Source organism: Zymoseptoria tritici, chromosome 11, assembly GCF_000219625.1.
Source record: "Zymoseptoria tritici IPO323 chromosome 11, whole genome shotgun sequence".
Classification (NCBI taxonomy): Eukaryota; Fungi; Ascomycota; class Dothideomycetes; order Mycosphaerellales; family Mycosphaerellaceae; genus Zymoseptoria; species Zymoseptoria tritici.
Window position 1 is genome coordinate 818,991 of NC_018208.1, and position 18,319 is coordinate 837,309.

The 18,319-nt window shown below is 54.4% G+C and overlaps 8 protein-coding genes across 8 annotated transcripts; 3 read left to right on the forward strand and 5 right to left on the reverse strand.

Moving 5' to 3' along the window:
• Positions 1 to 194: 194 nt before the first annotated feature.
• MYCGRDRAFT_50118 (uncharacterized protein) lies at positions 195 to 1,199 on the reverse strand (the record flags this gene model as incomplete). The annotated part of the gene is made up of 2 exons (XM_003848562.1): positions 195 to 315; positions 370 to 1,199. The coding sequence occupies 2 exons, from the start codon at positions 1,197 to 1,199 to the stop codon at positions 195 to 197; spliced, it is 951 nt and encodes a 316-aa protein (XP_003848610.1).
• Positions 1,200 to 2,937: 1,738 nt separating this feature from the next.
• MYCGRDRAFT_49528 (uncharacterized protein) lies at positions 2,938 to 4,023 on the reverse strand (the record flags this gene model as incomplete). The annotated part of the gene is made up of 4 exons (XM_003848561.1): positions 2,938 to 3,192; positions 3,252 to 3,392; positions 3,488 to 3,705; positions 3,768 to 4,023. Coding segments are annotated over 4 exons (870 nt in total), but the record flags the coding sequence as incomplete, so codon positions are not given.
• A 518-nt stretch (positions 4,024 to 4,541) lies between these two features.
• MYCGRDRAFT_76868 (uncharacterized protein) lies at positions 4,542 to 6,084 on the forward strand (the record flags this gene model as incomplete). Its single annotated transcript, XM_003848319.1, has 2 exons — positions 4,542 to 4,609; positions 4,676 to 6,084. One exon carries the CDS (start codon positions 4,687 to 4,689, stop codon positions 6,082 to 6,084), a length of 1,398 nt encoding a protein of 465 aa, XP_003848367.1.
• Positions 6,085 to 6,115: 31 nt separating this feature from the next.
• Positions 6,116 to 7,460, reverse strand: MYCGRDRAFT_111263 (uncharacterized protein; the record flags this gene model as incomplete). The annotated part of the gene is made up of 2 exons (XM_003848560.1): positions 6,116 to 6,439; positions 6,533 to 7,460. 2 exons carry the CDS (start codon positions 7,133 to 7,135, stop codon positions 6,116 to 6,118), a joined length of 927 nt encoding a protein of 308 aa, XP_003848608.1.
• Positions 7,461 to 8,138: 678 nt separating this feature from the next.
• On the forward strand, positions 8,139 to 8,804 carry MYCGRDRAFT_50053 (uncharacterized protein; the record flags this gene model as incomplete). The annotated part of the gene is made up of 1 exon (XM_003848320.1): positions 8,139 to 8,804. A coding segment is annotated over one exon (666 nt), but the record flags the coding sequence as incomplete, so codon positions are not given.
• A 2,931-nt stretch (positions 8,805 to 11,735) lies between these two features.
• MYCGRDRAFT_49627 (uncharacterized protein) lies at positions 11,736 to 12,898 on the reverse strand (the record flags this gene model as incomplete). Its single annotated transcript, XM_003848559.1, has 3 exons — positions 11,736 to 12,413; positions 12,502 to 12,564; positions 12,614 to 12,898. The coding sequence occupies 3 exons, from the start codon at positions 12,896 to 12,898 to the stop codon at positions 11,736 to 11,738; spliced, it is 1,026 nt and encodes a 341-aa protein (XP_003848607.1).
• A 2,363-nt stretch (positions 12,899 to 15,261) lies between these two features.
• MYCGRDRAFT_49848 (uncharacterized protein) lies at positions 15,262 to 16,795 on the forward strand (the record flags this gene model as incomplete). The annotated part of the gene is made up of 3 exons (XM_003848321.1): positions 15,262 to 15,696; positions 15,750 to 15,837; positions 15,885 to 16,795. Coding segments are annotated over 3 exons (1,434 nt in total), but the record flags the coding sequence as incomplete, so codon positions are not given.
• A 438-nt stretch (positions 16,796 to 17,233) lies between these two features.
• Positions 17,234 to 18,141, reverse strand: MYCGRDRAFT_26999 (uncharacterized protein; the record flags this gene model as incomplete). The annotated part of the gene is made up of 4 exons (XM_003848558.1): positions 17,234 to 17,387; positions 17,500 to 17,596; positions 17,666 to 17,768; positions 17,827 to 18,141. Coding segments are annotated over 4 exons (669 nt in total), but the record flags the coding sequence as incomplete, so codon positions are not given.
• Positions 18,142 to 18,319: the final 178 nt, after the last annotated feature.

Genomic DNA, 18,319 nt, shown 5'->3' on the forward strand with positions numbered 1-18,319 from the left:
ATTGTCGTGGAAGGCATTGCATATCTCCCGGATGCGGTCCAGCAGGACTTGAGGGTGTGTATATGGCAAGCAGGTCAATATCGCATGTTGCAGACCACGCTACCATGCGATGGAATTCTCGATGTGTCGACAACACTGCACATGGCTCTGCGTGAGACTTTGAACTCCCACAGACTTTCTGCCTCAGTGGATCGTCACTTCGACAACTGCCCTAGCGCAGCAGTCATCGTCCGCCTCGCATTGAGCTCATCGCCATCCTCCGACGGTCGACAGCAGTGCCTCACAATAGCGAGCACAGAATGGTAAAGGATATACCTGCAACAACAATCAGCATCAATCCATCCACCTCAATCACCAGCAAATACTCACAAATACTGCCTGATCCGCTCATCCGGCGTTCGATTCGGCAGCTTCCCAAACCCCTCCGCAAAACTGACCGAAGGCCTACAGAAGCAATCAGACATGTACGGATCACCCCACATCGTCGTCGACCAGTCCAGCAAGCCCGCAACCGTCATGGTATTCGTGTCGACGATGATGTTCTGGTCGGAAACCATTTCCAGCAACGTCAGTCTCGGTTGTGTGATTTGATCCAGACACGAGCGTCGGCGGCGGACGAGGTCGCGGATGTAGTCGTATGGGAGACTGATCAGGGCGTCTTCGCCGTCTCGTAGAACGGTCTCGAGCATGCTGGCGAAGCAGCGGGACCAGGATGAGTGTCCGGGAAGGGTTGCTTCGCGGACGGGACCAAAGGATGTGTGAGTTGCCCGGTGGAGGTGGCGGACGTACTGTCCGAGACTGCGGTCGATGCTAGCGAGGGCTTGGGTGGAGAGCGAGGGCTCGATGTCGACCAAGATGGAGCCTTTGAACGGGCCACTGATGAGGTAGGCGCTTCCGATGGGAGTGGTCGAAGTGTGGTAGTCGATCAGTCGTGGAAGTTGTAAGTCCGCCCTCCCTCGAAGAGTCCGTAGAGCGATGGCTTCCGTGTGAAGACGTTCTTGCTCATGGCGAAGGAGTCGGATGTGGCACGAAGGTTGGCACCGGAGGACATAGAAGTAGTCGGCCGCGGGCACGAGGCGAAAGGTTCGAAACAGGACGCCTTCGAGTCGTTCCACAGAGACGGATTTCGTTTGGAGAGTGCTGGCCGCAACTCGTTGCACCGAAGCTCGATCAGGTACCTTGGACGAAGAGTAGGTCATCTTGATCCGTTGCGGTCGTAGGACGATGGGATCCATCACAACAATCAGCGCATCGTTGGTCATTTTGTATCTCCTCGAAGCCGCACGATGGGAGGGTGATGTGGAGGTCGTTGGAATGGGACATCACCCAAGGAGGATTCGCTGCTGGGTTGCGTTTCCGTGGATTAGATGAATGCTGCACGCACACCGAAGAAGACCGAATATCTCTGGCGTTCTGACGAGACGGCCTCGGAGATGTAGTATACTACCGTGCCTAGACTTCCGGCACTTGAAGTGCCCTTCGCGTCAGCCAGATTACTTAAGTCGCGCTCATAGTTGGCAGACGGCGTCAGCAGTGCAGCAGACGGGACGAACACTGAAACATTCCGCCGGCTCCATTGTGAGCATCATTCGTCCAAGAGGGTATAGGGCCGCCCGGGAGGTGCTGAAGTCACGTTCGTGGCGTTTCGCCTCGGACGAGGGCACGAAACTCTGGGCTGTGGACACCATCTGATGAATCCTCGCGTGCTGTGACAGGGATCGTAGTTCTACACGTCTGCTCGAGGCCTTTGTGGTCCTCTCAGGCCACCGCGGTGGAGTCGTTCGAGCCTCGAAGTCGCGGGCCGACAAGATAGACTCTTGCGAGGCGAGCGAAAAGGCGCCAGCACTCGTCTATCGTAACCTTGGAAGCCCACACGAAGTTTTAGCGGCGATCAGGTCGTCTATTGGGGCCAGAAACGGTATAGAGCCCCGAGCGGGACGAAGCGCCTCGAGAGTTTGAGACCTCCATGCCGGACACTCGTGCAGGTTCCGCCGTGAACTCGTGTACAGCGGAGCAAGACGCTCCAAAGAACGCAGCATGCCATGGCTTGATGGCAGGGAGTCTTTGTCGCCATGAGGTGGAGTGGAGGGATGAAGCCAGTCGAGTGTCTTGGCAGGTCACACAATGCGGATGCATGCCTCCAATGCGACAGATCCGATACACGGCATCGAACCACGATACGACACGATTGAGCTGCGATGAGCTGCACGATCCGATGTCTTTGTGCGACGTGACGAGAGGCGTGGACCGACCGGTGAGACCGTGAGGCGAATGCGGGTGTGACCTCCGAATCTCGATCTCTCTTGAATACTGCACCTGGGTCCACATGTTACAGATATCCTGCAGCCACATCTCGAGTTTCCCGCCCTATGAAGAAGGAAAATCGGAGCATATGAGCTTCGACACGTTCGACGCACGTGCTTCGGCGTGCACAGCATGCATGTCTCCACTCGCTTGGGCTGCGAGATCTCGGTGTAGAGCCGTACTCACGGAGAGCTGCATGTCGACAGATGCAGAGGGCCCTTTGTTGCGAGCGGCAACATGAAAGTCTCCAACGTCAACAGAATGACCAATTCATGGCTTGCACGGCAAGTTGGGTTTCATATAGGCGAACATTGGCGAACGCGCATGGTCAGCGAGGCTTGCGGTTCGGAGCAGGAACCTGGAAGGAGCTTTTGTCCTTCGCTTAAATCACGTCGGATTCGGACTACATCTCTTTACATTCGTCCCCGCGGAGAAACATCGCAATCACTTCGACAGGCAGGCGAAGCTGCATGCGAAGGCCACGCAAGAATCGATTTGTAGCAATGCAAGAGCTACACACCTTGATCCACGAGTTGCGACGCCTCGGATGATGAAGACATCATTCATGAGCGATTGCAATTGGCCGCTGATATGCTCCCATATGTTCGAGCATCATACACCGAATGTGACCTATCACACCTCAGTTGCGACGTCTTCCATTGCTCCCACTATCGCCTCGCCCTTCGCCTCGACGTCGGCCTGCTCGGAATCCTCGTCTGTTGCCTTGACCACCACCTCATCTGTTGTCTCATCCTGAGCACCTTTCTCCGCCTTTGCCGTGGCCGCCACGTTGGGCTCCTGCGGCGGCGTAGGCTCATAGATCTCCGAGATGTTGTATCTTTTCAGCCGCTCATAGTCCGTATCAACCACACAGACGCCACAAACATGCTTCATCCTTCCGTCAGCAAGGGATTTAGACCTTGGGCCGCAATTCAGCCGCAACTTACCTGGTACAGCTCCACCAAAATCAAAAGATCGTAGTTCTTGAGATCCACCTCATGGCCACGTCCCACGAGCGGCGCCACTTGTTTGATCACATCATTCCGGCTCAAGAGGTTGTGATTCCGAAGGGTCGGCCGGATGGCAAACTACAACGATCCTTGTCAATATGGAGCCATCACACCACCGCAGTGGCGCAAATAAGGCAGCAACACATGTCCGTCCCATGCAAACATCCACATACCTTTCGACGCTGAAACGGCTCCTGATGAAAATGCGGCGCCAACACTTCCAAGCACACCTTTTCCAGCCCTTCCGCTGATGCCCGACCCATCAAGGTCATGGGCGTCAACCTCTGCGCGAACCGTGTTCGCTTGATAGCGCTGTTATTCATGGCGTCTTCGCAGATTCTCTTGACCAGATCCGTGGGTACAACAGGCGCGATCGTTTTGAAAAATACCACTGTGTAACCTTGTCAGCTCCGAAACCCCGACCAACAACCATACCCTCCAAGCCCGACTCACCACACTGCAAATTCACCCTCACGTGCGTGAACAGCTGCCCTCTCGCCGGCTTCTTCATCTCGTCAAGCTCAGCCTGGATCTCCCTCTCGATATCCATCTCCCCCTCCGCATCGCCTTCACCTCCGTCCGGCCCGTCCGCTGATTGCGGATACATCTCCTTCGCATACTCGTTGAACAAGTCTCGCATCTCCATCACACACTTTCCCTCCCTGCCCTTACCACACGTCACCCATATTCCGCTGTCGCCAGAGTGAATGTCCTTGGCGGTGTGGTTTTGTGCGGAGCTTCCATTTTGTTGATGGCTGGTTTTTGGCGGTCGCCATTGTTTCTTCGTCTACCACGTGTGAGTCTTCAGGTTCATAGAGTGGATTGCAACCTCTGATGGAGATCGCCGTCTTCATTGATCTCTTCCGTGAAAGATTCTGAATATGCACACCTTTGCTCGCTTGTCACCATTGCCACCGCCGGCGTCGGTCGCCTTCCTCTTAGATCCGGCTTCCATCACCGTTGCGTGTGGCGAAGGCGAGGAGAATTTGATGACATTCGTAGATGCTTGATCAATGTCGATGGTCAGTCTTCGAAGCTGTCTGAGACTGACGATACAAGTGGGGTCGATGTCTTGGCACGACTTTGGAGCATTTGCATTTGAGTCTTTTGAGGTCGAGCTCTTCTGCTCCCTGCACAACTTTGAGATACCCTGCAAATAGTACACACCCGTCTGCACATCGTTCTGCCATCGAAGTCTCCATGTTGATATCACTTCGCACGCCCTTCGCGGTCTAAATCGTTGGTCAAATACCACCGGCCAAGCTAGCTTCGGCGCAGAGGAAGATCGTTCATCCGTAGGAATAGAATACTCTTCGTCACCTCATCAATACTGACACAATACTGACAATTCCATACCACAGCCCTTTTCATCATGGTATCCTCTTTCACAGCCCCGAGCTTCTACCCCAGCTCACACGTCCCATCCCTTCAAGCCGAATACATCGGCAAATCCCTCTGCGATATTAACCCTCCAGCCGCAATACTCGACGCCGCGGTGCTCCGAAGGAACTGCAAGCGAATGCTCACAGCCACCCAAACTCTAGGCGTCGGATTCCGAGCACACGTCAAAACTCACAAGACGACCCAACTAGCGGAGCTTCAAGTCGGCAAAGACTCCAAGTCCGTGAACCTCATCGCTTCAACCGTCGCAGAGATTGAGAATCTCGCGCCTTGGTTGCTAGAATGCCAATCACAAGGCAAGACCACCTCAATCCTCTATGGCGTTCCCCTCGCTCCCTCTACTATCCCTCGACTCGCCTCCCTCGCCCGCATCCTCGGTCCCGGCGTGCTCGGCATCTTCGTCGACCACGCCGATCACGTCAAAGTACTGTCCGAAGTCGATGAATCCACCTGGCCGGGCCGCATTCCGATCTGGGTCAACATCGACGTCGGATACCACCGTGAAGGCGTGCCCTCTGACTCCAAACAGCTCGCGGACATCGCGTACGCACTTTCTGCTTCGAAGCGAGTCACTCTCGGTGGAATATATGCGCACATGGGCCACTCGTACGGTGTCAGCAGTCCGGGAGAAGCATTGTCTTTCTTCGGCCAGGAACTGGAAGGACTAGAACAAGGTGCCATCTCCTTTTTGAAGTGCACAGACGCGCACGCTACCAACGACCCGAATGCGGAAAAGATCGTGCTATCCCTCGGCGCTACGCCAACCGCCCGAGCCATCCAGAACCTGCTGTCCGGCGAGGCGACAGAAAGCACAAAAGCCTACCGCTCCACGCTGGACCGCATTAACCGATCCTTTACCGTAGAAATCCACGCGGGCGTGTATCCAGTTCTCGATCTTCAACAGATGGCCACTCGCGCAGCTTCCAGCGGTCCAGGAGCGAGTGAGACGTCGTACGACGACATCGCGTTCCGGCTACTGGTGGAAGTCAACGGCGCGTACCCCGAACGAAGCGAAAAACCAGAGGCGCTGATCGCAGGCGGCTGCATTCTGCTCGGTCGAGAAGCGTGTAAGTCTTATCCTGGATATGGAATTGTGACGCCTTGGCCGGCACAGGAGGGGCGTTTTTATGATCCCGCCGGATCCAAGACGGGCTGGATCGTAGGTAAAGTCGCGCAGGAGCATGGGAATTTGTGGTGGGAAGGTCCGGCGGAGAATGTGAGGCCGTTGGAGATTGGACAAAAGTTGATGCTGTGGCCGAATCATGCTTGTATTGCTGGGGCGCATTTTGGATGGTATCTCGTTGTGGACTCAGAAGAGGAGGATCCGGAGGTGGTGAGAGATGTATGGGTGAGGTGGCGAGGGTGGTGAAGATCAGAAAATCGCAGGGATGCCGCTATGCTCAATCGTCAATTGTGATTGACGAGTTCTTCCTCGAGTCAGTCCCATCTCTCGCTGCTCGTGAGGCTTCAAGGTTCAGCTCCGCCGTTAGCTGAGCACCGAGACTGACTTCACTCCGCTTGTCCTCCTCATCGTCGTCCTCCACATCCACTCCATTCGCCTCGGCAATTTTCACCAGCAGCTCTCGCTGCTTCTCCAATTTCTCCTCGATTCGTTTCTCCGCCGTCTCCCGCTCCCTTCGATTCTGATCGTGAAAGGTCGCACTGCTGGATCGCCACTTCTCCTCTCTGCTTTGCACTTTGTCGGCGTTGGTTTTGCGGCAGTGCTCCAGCCACGGAATAAGTTTTGCGATGTTGCCCAATTCAGCCATGGTCGTCGCAGTGGAAGCGTTAATGCTTTGACCTAGGACGTCTTGCACCACGTCGAGTTTTGTGAGGAGAGCAGTGTGATTTGTAGTGGAGGTTGCGGCGGCTTTGGTCAGAGTGTCGAAAAGCCAACCTCCTTGGGATGTCCATTCGTTGTGCCAGGTTTGCATAAGCTTGTGGGTTCCCTCGATGCGCTCGGTGGCCGTGATGTCGGCGGAAAAGCTTCCCAGACCTCGGCTGCGTGGTGACGGCTGACCATTGCTCTCGTCGGTGCGTAAGCGCTTGAATGGACGGACTTCCACCACTTCGTCGTCGTCATGAGAAGCTCGTGGAGCGGGCGCACCCGGCGAGCCAGCCGTCCCTTTGGCTGCCGGCTTTCCAGCAAGAGTCTTCGTCCGCGCAAATAAATCCTGGTCGAACTTGCGGTCCGTGATGTTGACACTGTATAAATGCTCCTTTGCGATCGGTCCAAGGACGTTGAATTTGATATCGGCTTGGATCTGACAGGAAGATGCGGAGTACTTTTGCACCTCTTGCTGCAACGTCGCCAATGCTTTCCTGACTTCCGCGCGAGCAGATGCGGTCTTCGCGAGCAGTTCGGTGTCGCCTTTGAAGTGGTGCTCCAGCTTTGCGTCTAAGTCCAGATCAGTCGCCATTGCCACGCGCAAGGACGCGTCTGGATGGTGTTTGGGATTTTGTCCGGCCTCAGCCCTGCTGTCTTGTGAAACTCGGCACTGCGAAATTCCGAACACTCCTGATTGGGATCCTTAATGTGGCGACAATGTGGTTTATTCCAGTGTGATGGGTGATCTTTGTCGACTGAGGTACGCGATGCGTGAGATGTGGACTTGCTTGTCGCTGATGATCGATTCTGCCGAGCTGATGAAGGAAGGAAGTCTACGTGGCTTGGGCGATACTTGTTCAGCGATCAGTCTTTATCACTGTCGGCCAACGTGCACGGCAAAGAATGTTCATGACCTTGTGCCTCTTGCCGTGGGAAGTTGAAAGTGAGAGCTGAGTCTATGCGCATTGCGCTCAAATCGGCGTAGTGGCCATCTAGCCTCATATGGGATAGCGGCGAAATTCGAGATCGTCGGTCGCAATTGTCGTATCGAAAGCTCTCCTCTTCATGGACGTGGACACGAAGCAAAGGTCATCATATTCCGCGTCGGATAGCCTGCTCGTGGTCATCACACCTCGACTACGGAAACAATGCAAGTACATCCAGCCTCACTTCTTCTCGCATCTTCTCTCTTCACTCCCCGGAACGTTGTTGTGTGCCAGTTGTGGAGGCCATTTCTTCTTCCCCAGCCAATGAAGCCGGGCTGAGAACCGGTCCGCAACGACAAGCCCGGGAGAGCCCACCTATATGTGATCAATCGGCTGCGTCGAGTCAACCGACCGTTGCAGAGTCAGCCACGGATGGCTTTTGACACGAACACGCTCTGGCCATGCCCGCACATCGAAACAGCGAGACAGCCATGAGGGGTTTCACGCGCTGTCGCATCGTGCGGTCCTTGCCCCGGGCCTTGATAACAAGCTGGTCCCGCCCGTGCGTCTGATATCTTCGCGCAACGTGCCCTTGAGGTTTCCGTCGTCGAGTCAATTTAGGAGGATCCGTACGAAGCGTTGGGAGTCGGCTTCGACTAGGACGTGGAAATGCGCAAACGCCAGCTGATCGAGGCGGAGCGAATCGAAGATGGATGGGCCGCGAAGTGGAAGAACGCAAAAAGCTCGAAGAATCATCCATTTCTCAAGTTGATGGCGCAGATTGTCTTTGGCATGCATTTGCTGGAGCAAGAATCACCTGAGTCAACCGCGGAGATCGTCGCCATTCTACAAGCGCACGTCAACGAAACCGATTCTTTCCTCGAACGGACGAACGAGGACTTCACCATCGCGACCAAAGACATCGAAGAGCGGATCCGCTACCTGAGGATGCCAATGCTGCACACCGATGTTTTTGATGTTATGCTCAACGATAGAAAGTACCGGAATGAGCTTCTGCTGGGAAATGAAAAGGTCGAGCGGATCGCCGAACGCACAGTCAAGGCGATGGACAGCGCCATGATGGACTTGGATTGTGGAATTCGATCAACCGCGGAGCTTCGACTGTATCTGGATGGTCTTAGCACACGATTGCCAGTAGGCAATCGGAAAGTGAGCCAAATTCTTTCGGCTATGAGTGGGAACGAACAAGGCTGGAACAAATACCTACACGATCTGCGGAGTCAAGGAAAGTATCTCGGCGAGAGACTGCTCACATTGAGCTCCATCACCGACGAAATCTCGAGAAGAGCCGGTGCGGCCAGCCGGCGCAATGTCCCACCAATGAGCAGGACGATTTCTCCCGAGAAGAAAATACCCGTGTCTCCTGGCATCCGATCGAAGTTCACGAAAGAGCCAATGAATCATACAAGAGCTGGTCCTTGGGTCAACAAACCACTTCCACGAGAACCGATACCGAATACGCCCACGCCGGAGCCCATGCTCCCGAGCAGGACATCTTCTGACACCGTTAGGAGGCTTGAACCACCGCCAAGTCATGGACATACCCCGGAGCCCAGGACATCGAGGAAGCTATCATCCGACACCATCAGGATGAAACTCGAACCACCGCGGAGTCAATCTGCTTCTCCTGCCCATCGCAGTACCGCTTCCAAGCGCAGCGCAGATGGCAGTCCTCTGCGCCCAAGACTTGCAGGCCATGCTCTAGGACCAGGGGAAGCGGAGAACACCAAAGCTCTGGCAAGGTCTATGAAAGACTCCAATTCTCTGCGAAGCCACCCGCCTGACTTCGCGGTGAAGCAAGTCCCCTTGCTGCCACCACCAGTCTTCCTCCCCACCCGCACCCAAAGCCAAACGCGGCGCTTGGAACCGAGTCGTCAACTTCGTCCCGAAGCGAACAAGATATTTCGCCGCTCACTCAGTCAACCCGTTCTTCCGACCGTCAGCCTCCACATCCCTGCGCCCGTCCGTCGCCCGATCACAAAATCCATCCCGCGCAAACCAGTTGCTCCCGCAAAAGTCGAGAAGGACATGAGCTTCGCCTACATCGAAGAGCTCACCAGTCCCACCATTGGGTACGTCGGACATACAGAGACGCATACCCGCAAACATCACTGACCTCGCTACAGCACCAATTTCTCGCCACGCTTCTCTAAGCGCGTCAAAAACCTTCCTGCACCTATACAAAGCCAAATCGCACCCGACCTAACCCCGAAAGCGATCGACTCCGCGCGCTTCATATCTCCAGCGGCTCGATTCAACGATCACGACCCTTCAAATCACTCCTATTTCGCGACCGATACCTCTGAAACGCTCTTCGCCAATTCCACGCCCGAGGACCAGCACGCCCGCAGGGGTCCCCGACTCGTCCTTTTCCCGAAACAGCCGGACCTGTCAACACCGAGCCAGGCCATCGCAAATGGACACGGCGCCGCGAGACCACGAGGCAAGACGACCAACAACTACAGCCCGCCGAAAGAGTTTTTGAATTTCAAGGCGGGGAACGCCCCTATACCGCCGGAGACTGCGAGAAAAGCGCCTGCAGCGAAAGGCGGGTCGAGGACGCTGAATTTGACGAAGTTCTGGCATCGGAAGGGGTGGAGCGTGAGCAATGCTTCCTGAAAGAGCTTGCAAGGGAAGGATAGGGACCATTGACCTTACGGCGACCACACGATGATGACTTCACGAAATACGATGGAACTGAGGAGAAGGAGGAAGATGTTGATGTGAATACGGACTATACACATATACCCTGATCACAAACTGTTGCGAGTATGAATGGACACGTTTGGGGCAAAGCGAGAAAGCTGTGAAGCAGAAGCATCCCACCTTCGTCTGCGACCTACCGGACGGTCAGAGGAAGTCCTATCGTGAGTGTTTCGTCATGTTTCCGGATAGGCTTTCGTACCCTGGCCCGAATCTACTCTTCAGATGGTTTTCGAGACCGCAAATGCTCGTATACCCAAGTCATCCGGTTGCTGTCACAAGACTCAAGGGAGCCGACTTGAACACACTTCGTTTGAATGATGCTTACAATGATCCCTGTTCTCAAATCCGTAATATGGCCGATAATACCTCAACCTCAACTTCGTCTTCGGCGCCAACGCCAACGTAGTCTTGTTTGGAGTCCCGAATCCTTGACTCGCAGCCTCGAACGTGACTTGAAAGTTGACGCGGCATCCACTGCCGACCGGCACCGGAACTCACGCCGACTCTCCAAGCAACCTGGAAGCCACGAAGAAACTCTGTTGAACGGCCTGCGCTGCGAATACAGGCGTTTGGGGTCTAGAACATCGCAAACCTCGACTCATGAATTCACATGCACAGCACGCTTTCCAGAGCGTCTCATCGGCGGTGTCTCCGATCAGCTTGTCTATCGACGATATCGCTGACCCTGACACACACTGCGGAGAGCCGTGGCATGACTGGAGTCCATCGCCCAGTCTAGGTCAGCAAGACTGCGACGTGCTATGTTCTGCGGTCGAGACCTCTTCTGCTTGGGAGTGTGTCCACAGTCCTCGAACTGACGAAGCAGTCTGCATGGGATCCTGGTAGAGAAGCAGAGTCGCCGCAAAACGTGAGGTGGAAACCTAATCATTAGGTTGCCCAGTCGCCCAATTAGTCAGCATGCTGGCATGGATCCATGGATCGGATGTATGGCTCACGCCTGCTTGGTCGTTCATTGGACCTCTTGCAGCACTCCCCTACATGGATGAGTGCTGAGAGCTCGCATCATGGAGTTGTGCTGCCAGCCTGTCAGCTGCAGTCTGCAAGGAGGAGGAGTCACGTGGAGAAAGAGCTGCGATGAGGAATGACGGCGAGAAACGACAAAACATATAACACCACCTAGAGCCGATCCTTGGTCAAGTAGCACATTGTGCGCCGGATGGATGGATAGCGCGTCTCTCGGACACTCAGAAGGGATCATCACCTGATACTAAATGTCGACGCCGTCCGGCTTCACTCCAGCGGGAGATCTTGAAGCGACATCTTGAAAACAAGGGAACAAGAGCGCTGCACATGCCAGACATTCGAAGCAGACGAGAGGCGAACATCAGGTAGGATGATTGGAATGCTCCTTGCAAGTGACCATGAGTACTTGCTCGAAGTCTGGTCTCTCTATCTAGGAATACAGGCGCAGGGTCCCCGAGTCAGAAGCAATCCACACCAGGCTCATAAAACGCTCGGCTGGTAACCTTGCCCATTCCCGCTCGGGAACCATCGAAGATTCCACGAGCCTTCACCCTCTCAAGCCTCGAAACCATGCGTACGACGATACGCCTTCTTCAATTGCTCGAAAGCAACAAATGTGATGATTGTCGACGGACCTCTGCTGATCAGGGCCGGAGTCAAGCCACGATACATCCAGAGAGGACCCTCAGTCTTGAACATGAGCTTGATCATGCCCGGAATGGATCCACCCTTCTTCTGTGTCATAATTCGCGCTTTGAACACGTCCAGAGGACTGCACAGCAGCGTCGACAGGAATCCTGCCAGACAACTGGCGGTGATGTGCACTGGGATATCGTCGCCGAGAGTCGTCCTTTTCAAAAGCTCGCGCTTGAAAATGTCGTATCCGGCCAGTTGTGTCGCGGTGCCCACCGCTGCTCGTCCGGCACCGACGCCCGCGCCGGTCCAGATACTGCGCCATCCTTCCGTTCTGATCATCTTCACCACGCCATGTCCGATGTTCTTGTAGTTCCGTCTCTGATCAATGGGAAGTCCAAGATCGTTCTGCATCCGGAGACAGACGATGTCTGCAAAGTTGCTGCTGAGGCTGCCGGCGATTCCAGAAATCGCAGCAAGTCCCGCCATGGCCGGCGCCGTGGGAGTGTGAGTAGGTGTTGTCGATAGCTCTTTGAGCTTTTCGTAGATGCCGAAACGCAGGCCCGAGTAGATGACGGTTCTGGTAAGGGATGCACCGAGCTAATGGACCGTCAGCAAAGCATCCGCATTGTGGGAATGATGATCGTACGCCTTTCTACAAGCCGCGTATGCCCTCATGACTCCAGACTTGACCGAAGATCCGCATCATGCCCAGACGAGCCACACTGTGGTCATGTGTTTGCAGGCGGAGCTGTGGAGGGTCAATGTTGTGGTCCGCGAGAAGTAAACACGCATATCACATACACCAGCTGCTGCTCGTCAGTATCATATGGACGAAGGCGAAGTGGGCGAGACTGACCAACACCCATTGGCTGTGTGCAACACACAGAGACGCAACTGGCAAGACCGCCGTAGTAGAATGGATAGTGGATGACGCCGTGCTCCGGAATAATGGACTTGTCCTTCTCCAGCACCAGTGGATGCGTCTCATGGATCGTAACGAGGGACCTGCGTGGCGCCGCGGGAGGATTCTCAGGTGAGGATTCTGCATTGTTCGAACCGGAAGTTCCAGGAAGATCAGGCATGATGAGAGAGTGAGAAAGAATGATGTGACGGAGGATAGATTCACGGGTTTGGGGAGTGATGTAGTTTGGCGCAACAGAGCTCAAAAGAGAAACGAGGTTCAGCTGTCGACCACTTCATTCGCGACTTCTCAGTGGCATCGCACGAAGCAGTGACGGCACTGTAGTTGTTGCTCACCGGTCGTGAAGCGCTCGGCAAGGTAGGAGCACCTGCCACACCTCCTCGTCCATACAATTCAGAGATTGTCCACTATTGCATCTTGCATTCTTCGATTCGCTTTCAGCACTTTCTCATGAGCGTTTCCGACATTGAGAGCAATTGGACAACGGACACTAATACCGCTGAGCAGACTTTTGACAATGGCCGCGCAAAGAGAGCATCGCCGAACAATGGAGCTGGCCCCCCCCCGCGTGCTGAAAAATGCAGTTTCTCAGTGTCTTCTTCTCCATGCTAACATCATCATCAAACACAACTCATCACTGACGGCATGGGAGTGGACGGCACTACACTTTCCTCTCAGCAATACCCGCCCTTTCTGTACGTCCACGACGACCAGCTTTCTACATATACAGCCATGAATAGATTGCGATCGGCGCCGGCGCGGTACATCACTGAATCCTTCCGACTCCTTCTGTGGCTTTGCCTCTGAGAAGACACGCGTCGGCACAGACGCACGACCCCAGTATTGTCCTATGGCAAGGCGAGCACGCAGGCCGGAGCAAACACGTCGCATACCACTTCGGTTCATCGCTTCTCGCAGGATTGTTGACGAGACGTGGTAGGCCTCTTTTTTTCAGTGGCTGTACCAAATTTCCACTGGAGGAGCGACCTCGCATTCGCGATTCCTTCTCGCTTCCAACAACCAACCATTCGCTGATTCGTGGCTGAGCTGAATGTTTGAGGTGTTCCGAGAAGCGAACATCGCACGGTGAGTCCGTGTTGGCTAGCGATGATCTCCCCTATATGTGTTGCTTGTTGCCCGCAGAATCCTTCGATTCTCTGCTATAATAACTCTGTGTCCCTCCTCCCCTTCTCCACTCGCCTCTCTCGATACTTACTATCTACGGGAAACCATCTACCAAACTTACAGTACCGCAAGACGACATCAACGCAACGATACAACACATCCAGCATCGCAGCGCCTCCCCCATCATGCGTTTCCAATCTATCTACCTCGCCTTCGCAGCAGCATCCTTCGTCCAGGCCCAGGACGTGTACGTTCATATCCGTGCTCCGCCTCGAACCACGCCCGAAACTAATACAATGCCAGTAACTCTATCATCTCGGTCCTCCAAACAGCAATTCCCACCTCGGTCGTTAGCCAGGTCCTCTCCGACCCAGCCGCATTCCTCTCCTCGGTCGAATCCGACGCCTCCAAGGGACAGTTTCCCTCGTGGTTCAGCGCCTTGCCGTCGGACGTGAAGTCTTACCTTGGAGTTGAGGCGAGTGCCACGACTACCGGAGATTCTAGCGAGATGACTTCTTCTGGGGACTCCGAGGCCACAGATTCTTCGTCAATGATGACGGGAGGCAGCGGTGCAATGGAGACCGGAAGTACTACTTCGTCCAGCGGTGGTGGAGCGACGGCCGCGAGTAGCACATCTTCCGGCGGTGCGGCGGCCGAGACCAAGGTTGTGGGAATGGGTATTGCGGGTGCGGTTGGTTTGGTGGGCCTTTTGGTGCTGTGAAGACGGGAGCTCATCGGGCTCACGAGGCTGACTACGGTAAGAATGTGTAGCCGCAGGCGACGACAATCCAATATCAGCCTTCCCATGGCTTGCTCAAACAGTCTACTTTTAGCGACGACACTGTCGAACGAACAGGTGAGGTGCATTGCTCCCGTGTTGGACGAACCTCAAACTTGCGTCATTGAGATATGGTGAAATCGTTCGCAGCTCATCATCCGCTGACACAGGGTTCAATGCTCCCCTGCACATTTTAGCTGGTCTAGTTACACCGCTTGCGTGCGAGCTTCAGGCACCGAAGCGAGGACGACTAGTCTGTAGACCAAGCAGGGCCTCAATGCTAACCAATTGACAGTCATGTATCTCGGACAGCGCATACATCAAGATCTCTTCTCCTCTTCGCACTGAAATTCCAAATGCAGCACTGTGTCTTTCGCCATATCTGCCATGGTTTCGACTCACGACTCTGGCAAGACATCGCCAGCAGATGGCCATGTATTTGATGAGGCAAAAGTCGACCACTGGTCAAACAATACCGAGCTCTCGATAGTACGACTCTCCAAAACGATGGTAGACACTGAATATCTGACGAAGTCGAACAGAGCCCGCACCCAGAACCACGATTGAGGGCTGACAGCAAGGCTGCAACGATCCTACATTCGCAGCTCAATACCCAGACGGGTCTCGTCCACGAGCCGCTTCCAATCACAAATCTCAGCACCAGCATTGTCGGATGGGAAAGTCAGAGCGATCCTGCTATGCCATACAACTTCAAACCCTCGCAGAAATGGACTTGGGTTGCGCTCCTATCTGCCATTACCCTGCTCGGCCCGTTCGCAACATCGATCTTGTCGCCCGCCATCGACATATTGAATCTTGAATTCGACAATAAGAACGCCATTCTCGGGTCAATGACAGTGACGATCTACCTTTTTGGCTACGTCGTTGGTCCCATCTTTATTGGCCCACTTTCTGAGATGTACGGCCGGAAGCTGGTGCTCAGCCTTTGCAATGTATTCTTCTGCCTGTGGCAGATCGGCTGCGCGTTGGCACCCAATATTGAGACACTCGTCGTATCGAGGTTTTTCAGTGGTGTTGGCGGTGCGGCGAGTCTGGTAAGCGTGGTCGGTCTCTTCTGCAGTGGAACGGCAACTGATACTATGCTCAGACACTTGGCGGCAGCATAATCGGTGACATGTTCCGCCCGGAGGAAAGAGGCAAAGCAATGGGAATGTGGAACATGGGACCATTGCTTGGTAAGTCACAAGCCATGGCAACACCAAGGACTTGCTAATGAATTCAGGTCCAGTCATTGGTCCTTTCCTCGGAGGATTTCTTGCTCAATATATCGGCTGGCGCTGGGATTTCTGGATCGTGCTGGCCGCATCTGCACCTGTGACCTTGCTCATCATTCTGTGCACTAAGGAGACGTGCCACAAGGTTCTGATCCAGCAGAAGACCGCGAGCCTCAGGAACACGCTTGCACGAGAGGATCTGACCAGCTGCTATGAGCCGACTTTCCGAACCGCAAAGGAGGCTGTGCGTCTCAGCTTCTCCAGGCCATTGAAGCTGATGTTCATTTCCCCGATCGTCTTCTTCCTTTCGCTGTACATCGCTTTCGTCTTCGGAGTTGTATACCTTCTGTATACCACCATTCCGACCGTGTTCCGGGACAGCTACGGATGGAGCAGCGGCCAAACGGGATACCCATATATCTCTCTTGGTATCGGGAACCTGATCGCATGGTTGTTCTTCACGATGTACTCGGACAAAATGGTCGTCAAGCTTGCCTCAGCAAACGGCGGTGTTTTCGCGCCCGAAATGCGCCTTGTGATTAGCATACCATTTGGATGCCTTCTCCCGGTCACGCTATTCTGGTACGGCTGGAGCTCATCATATCGCGCTCACTGGGCGTCCACCATCGTATCGCTGGTGCCATTTGGAATCGGCATCATGGGACTGTTCCTACCGATTAGTACCTACATTGTCGACAGCTATCCCACTTATGCGGCCTCCGCGACCTCAGCGAATGTCATACTCAGGAGCGTTGTTGGTGCTCTCCTGCCTTTAGCTGGACCACCTCTTTATGACAGTCTGGGACTCGGATGGGGAAATTCGTTGCTCGGATTCATCAGCATTTTGATGATCCCTCTGCCGTTCATTTTCTACAAGTATGGAGCTGGCCTTCGCAAGGCGGAACGCTTCGCTCTGTAGGCGGACCGTTGTTGGGATGAACGTCTGGACGTTGAAGACTTGTTCTGCGTTGTGTACCATGATCAACGGAAATATAGTTGCTTGTTGAACATCATGAGCCTGTTTGATTGTCGCAGAGATGTTGTCGGACACTATGACACATTTTACAGATTACAATTTGGTTATTTGGCAATATATGAGCATAGTCTAACAGCGCCCGCCACTACTGTTCCTCGCATTGGTGCATTGTGCAGCCGACTGGACTCAGGCAAGACCAGAAGCTGTCCGAACTCGCTCAATGATCTGTGAACACCAACGCCCGTACTTCAATGCTCTCTCGCGGTCTTGCGTTTGGGTCGTCGGTCTGTCGGAACGAGGCGTGGGGGCAGCCTGAACGGAGTCAATATATGAGAAGACGAAATCGAGCCAAGACTTACACTTTGCCTTCACATCCTGGTTTGAGTCGCTCATCTTCATAAACAAAAGCTCATCAGAGGTCTGATGGTCCATGAAGTGCCAGCGGTACCCACCGCCTTCGAGCGGATAGTAGCTTTCGCCGAGAAATGTCCTTCGTACAACATCGACCTCGATCAGCTTGTCATCTGGGACTGTGCTTCCGTCCATGAACGCCAGCGGATTGCTCTCGACAGGGTGTCCAATTGGTCGCCAGACACTGCGAACTCGTCAGCTCGCGCACTCCATCAGTCCTCATCTTGTGGTTGTACTTGATAATGCGAACTCTCTTATCTGGAAGCTGGTCGACCATGTGTGGGGCATGCCGATGCACGCGATCGAGTGTTGCCGCAGGAGTCTGATCTGTTGCTTACTTAGCGACCGCACCCGCTGAAGGATCTCGAAACCTCGAGGAGGACTGCGACGGGCCTCACTTACCGACGTGGACCGCCTTGATGGGCGCCAAAGTGGTCATCCGGTCACCAAGACTGATCTTCGTTCCTTCGGGGTATTTGGACTTTGCCTCGTCGCTCGATCTTATCTGAATGGGTTCAGTATTGGGCATGTATCGGACGCGATTGGAGGCATAGTGGTCGTACTCTCCAATCGAACCAGAAGATGACAGCTTCCTGTTTCAGGAGATCTCGAATGTGCTTCTCGAGAGATGGCATGTACTCTGCTTGGATGGTCGCATCGTTGAGATCTCGGAGATTTGGGTAGACTTGATGACCGAAAGCGAAAGCATGGTCGTCGAGGTTGAACTCCTTCTCTCGACCTCGCACGTCGTGGACGTGCTCTGGCTCGCCCGGGCGAGTGACGAAGTTCGCATTTGGTTCTCCGGGTGGCGGATCTGTGTACAGGTAGTAGGGCTTCTCATCCTCGAATTTAGAGTCCCATTGGAGATAGTTGAACTGGCCGGATGCTCCAGTCATTCTGAGAGTTGTTGGAGTCGGTGGTGTATAGACAATTGAAGTGCTGTGAGTAGTCAACGAACAGAGGCACCGTCAATCGATGAAGGATATCAGCAGACTTGCTGCGCCTTTCCGGCCTCCTTCCGTGAGTCCGTCTTCCTCGCCTGTGGATGTGACCCCG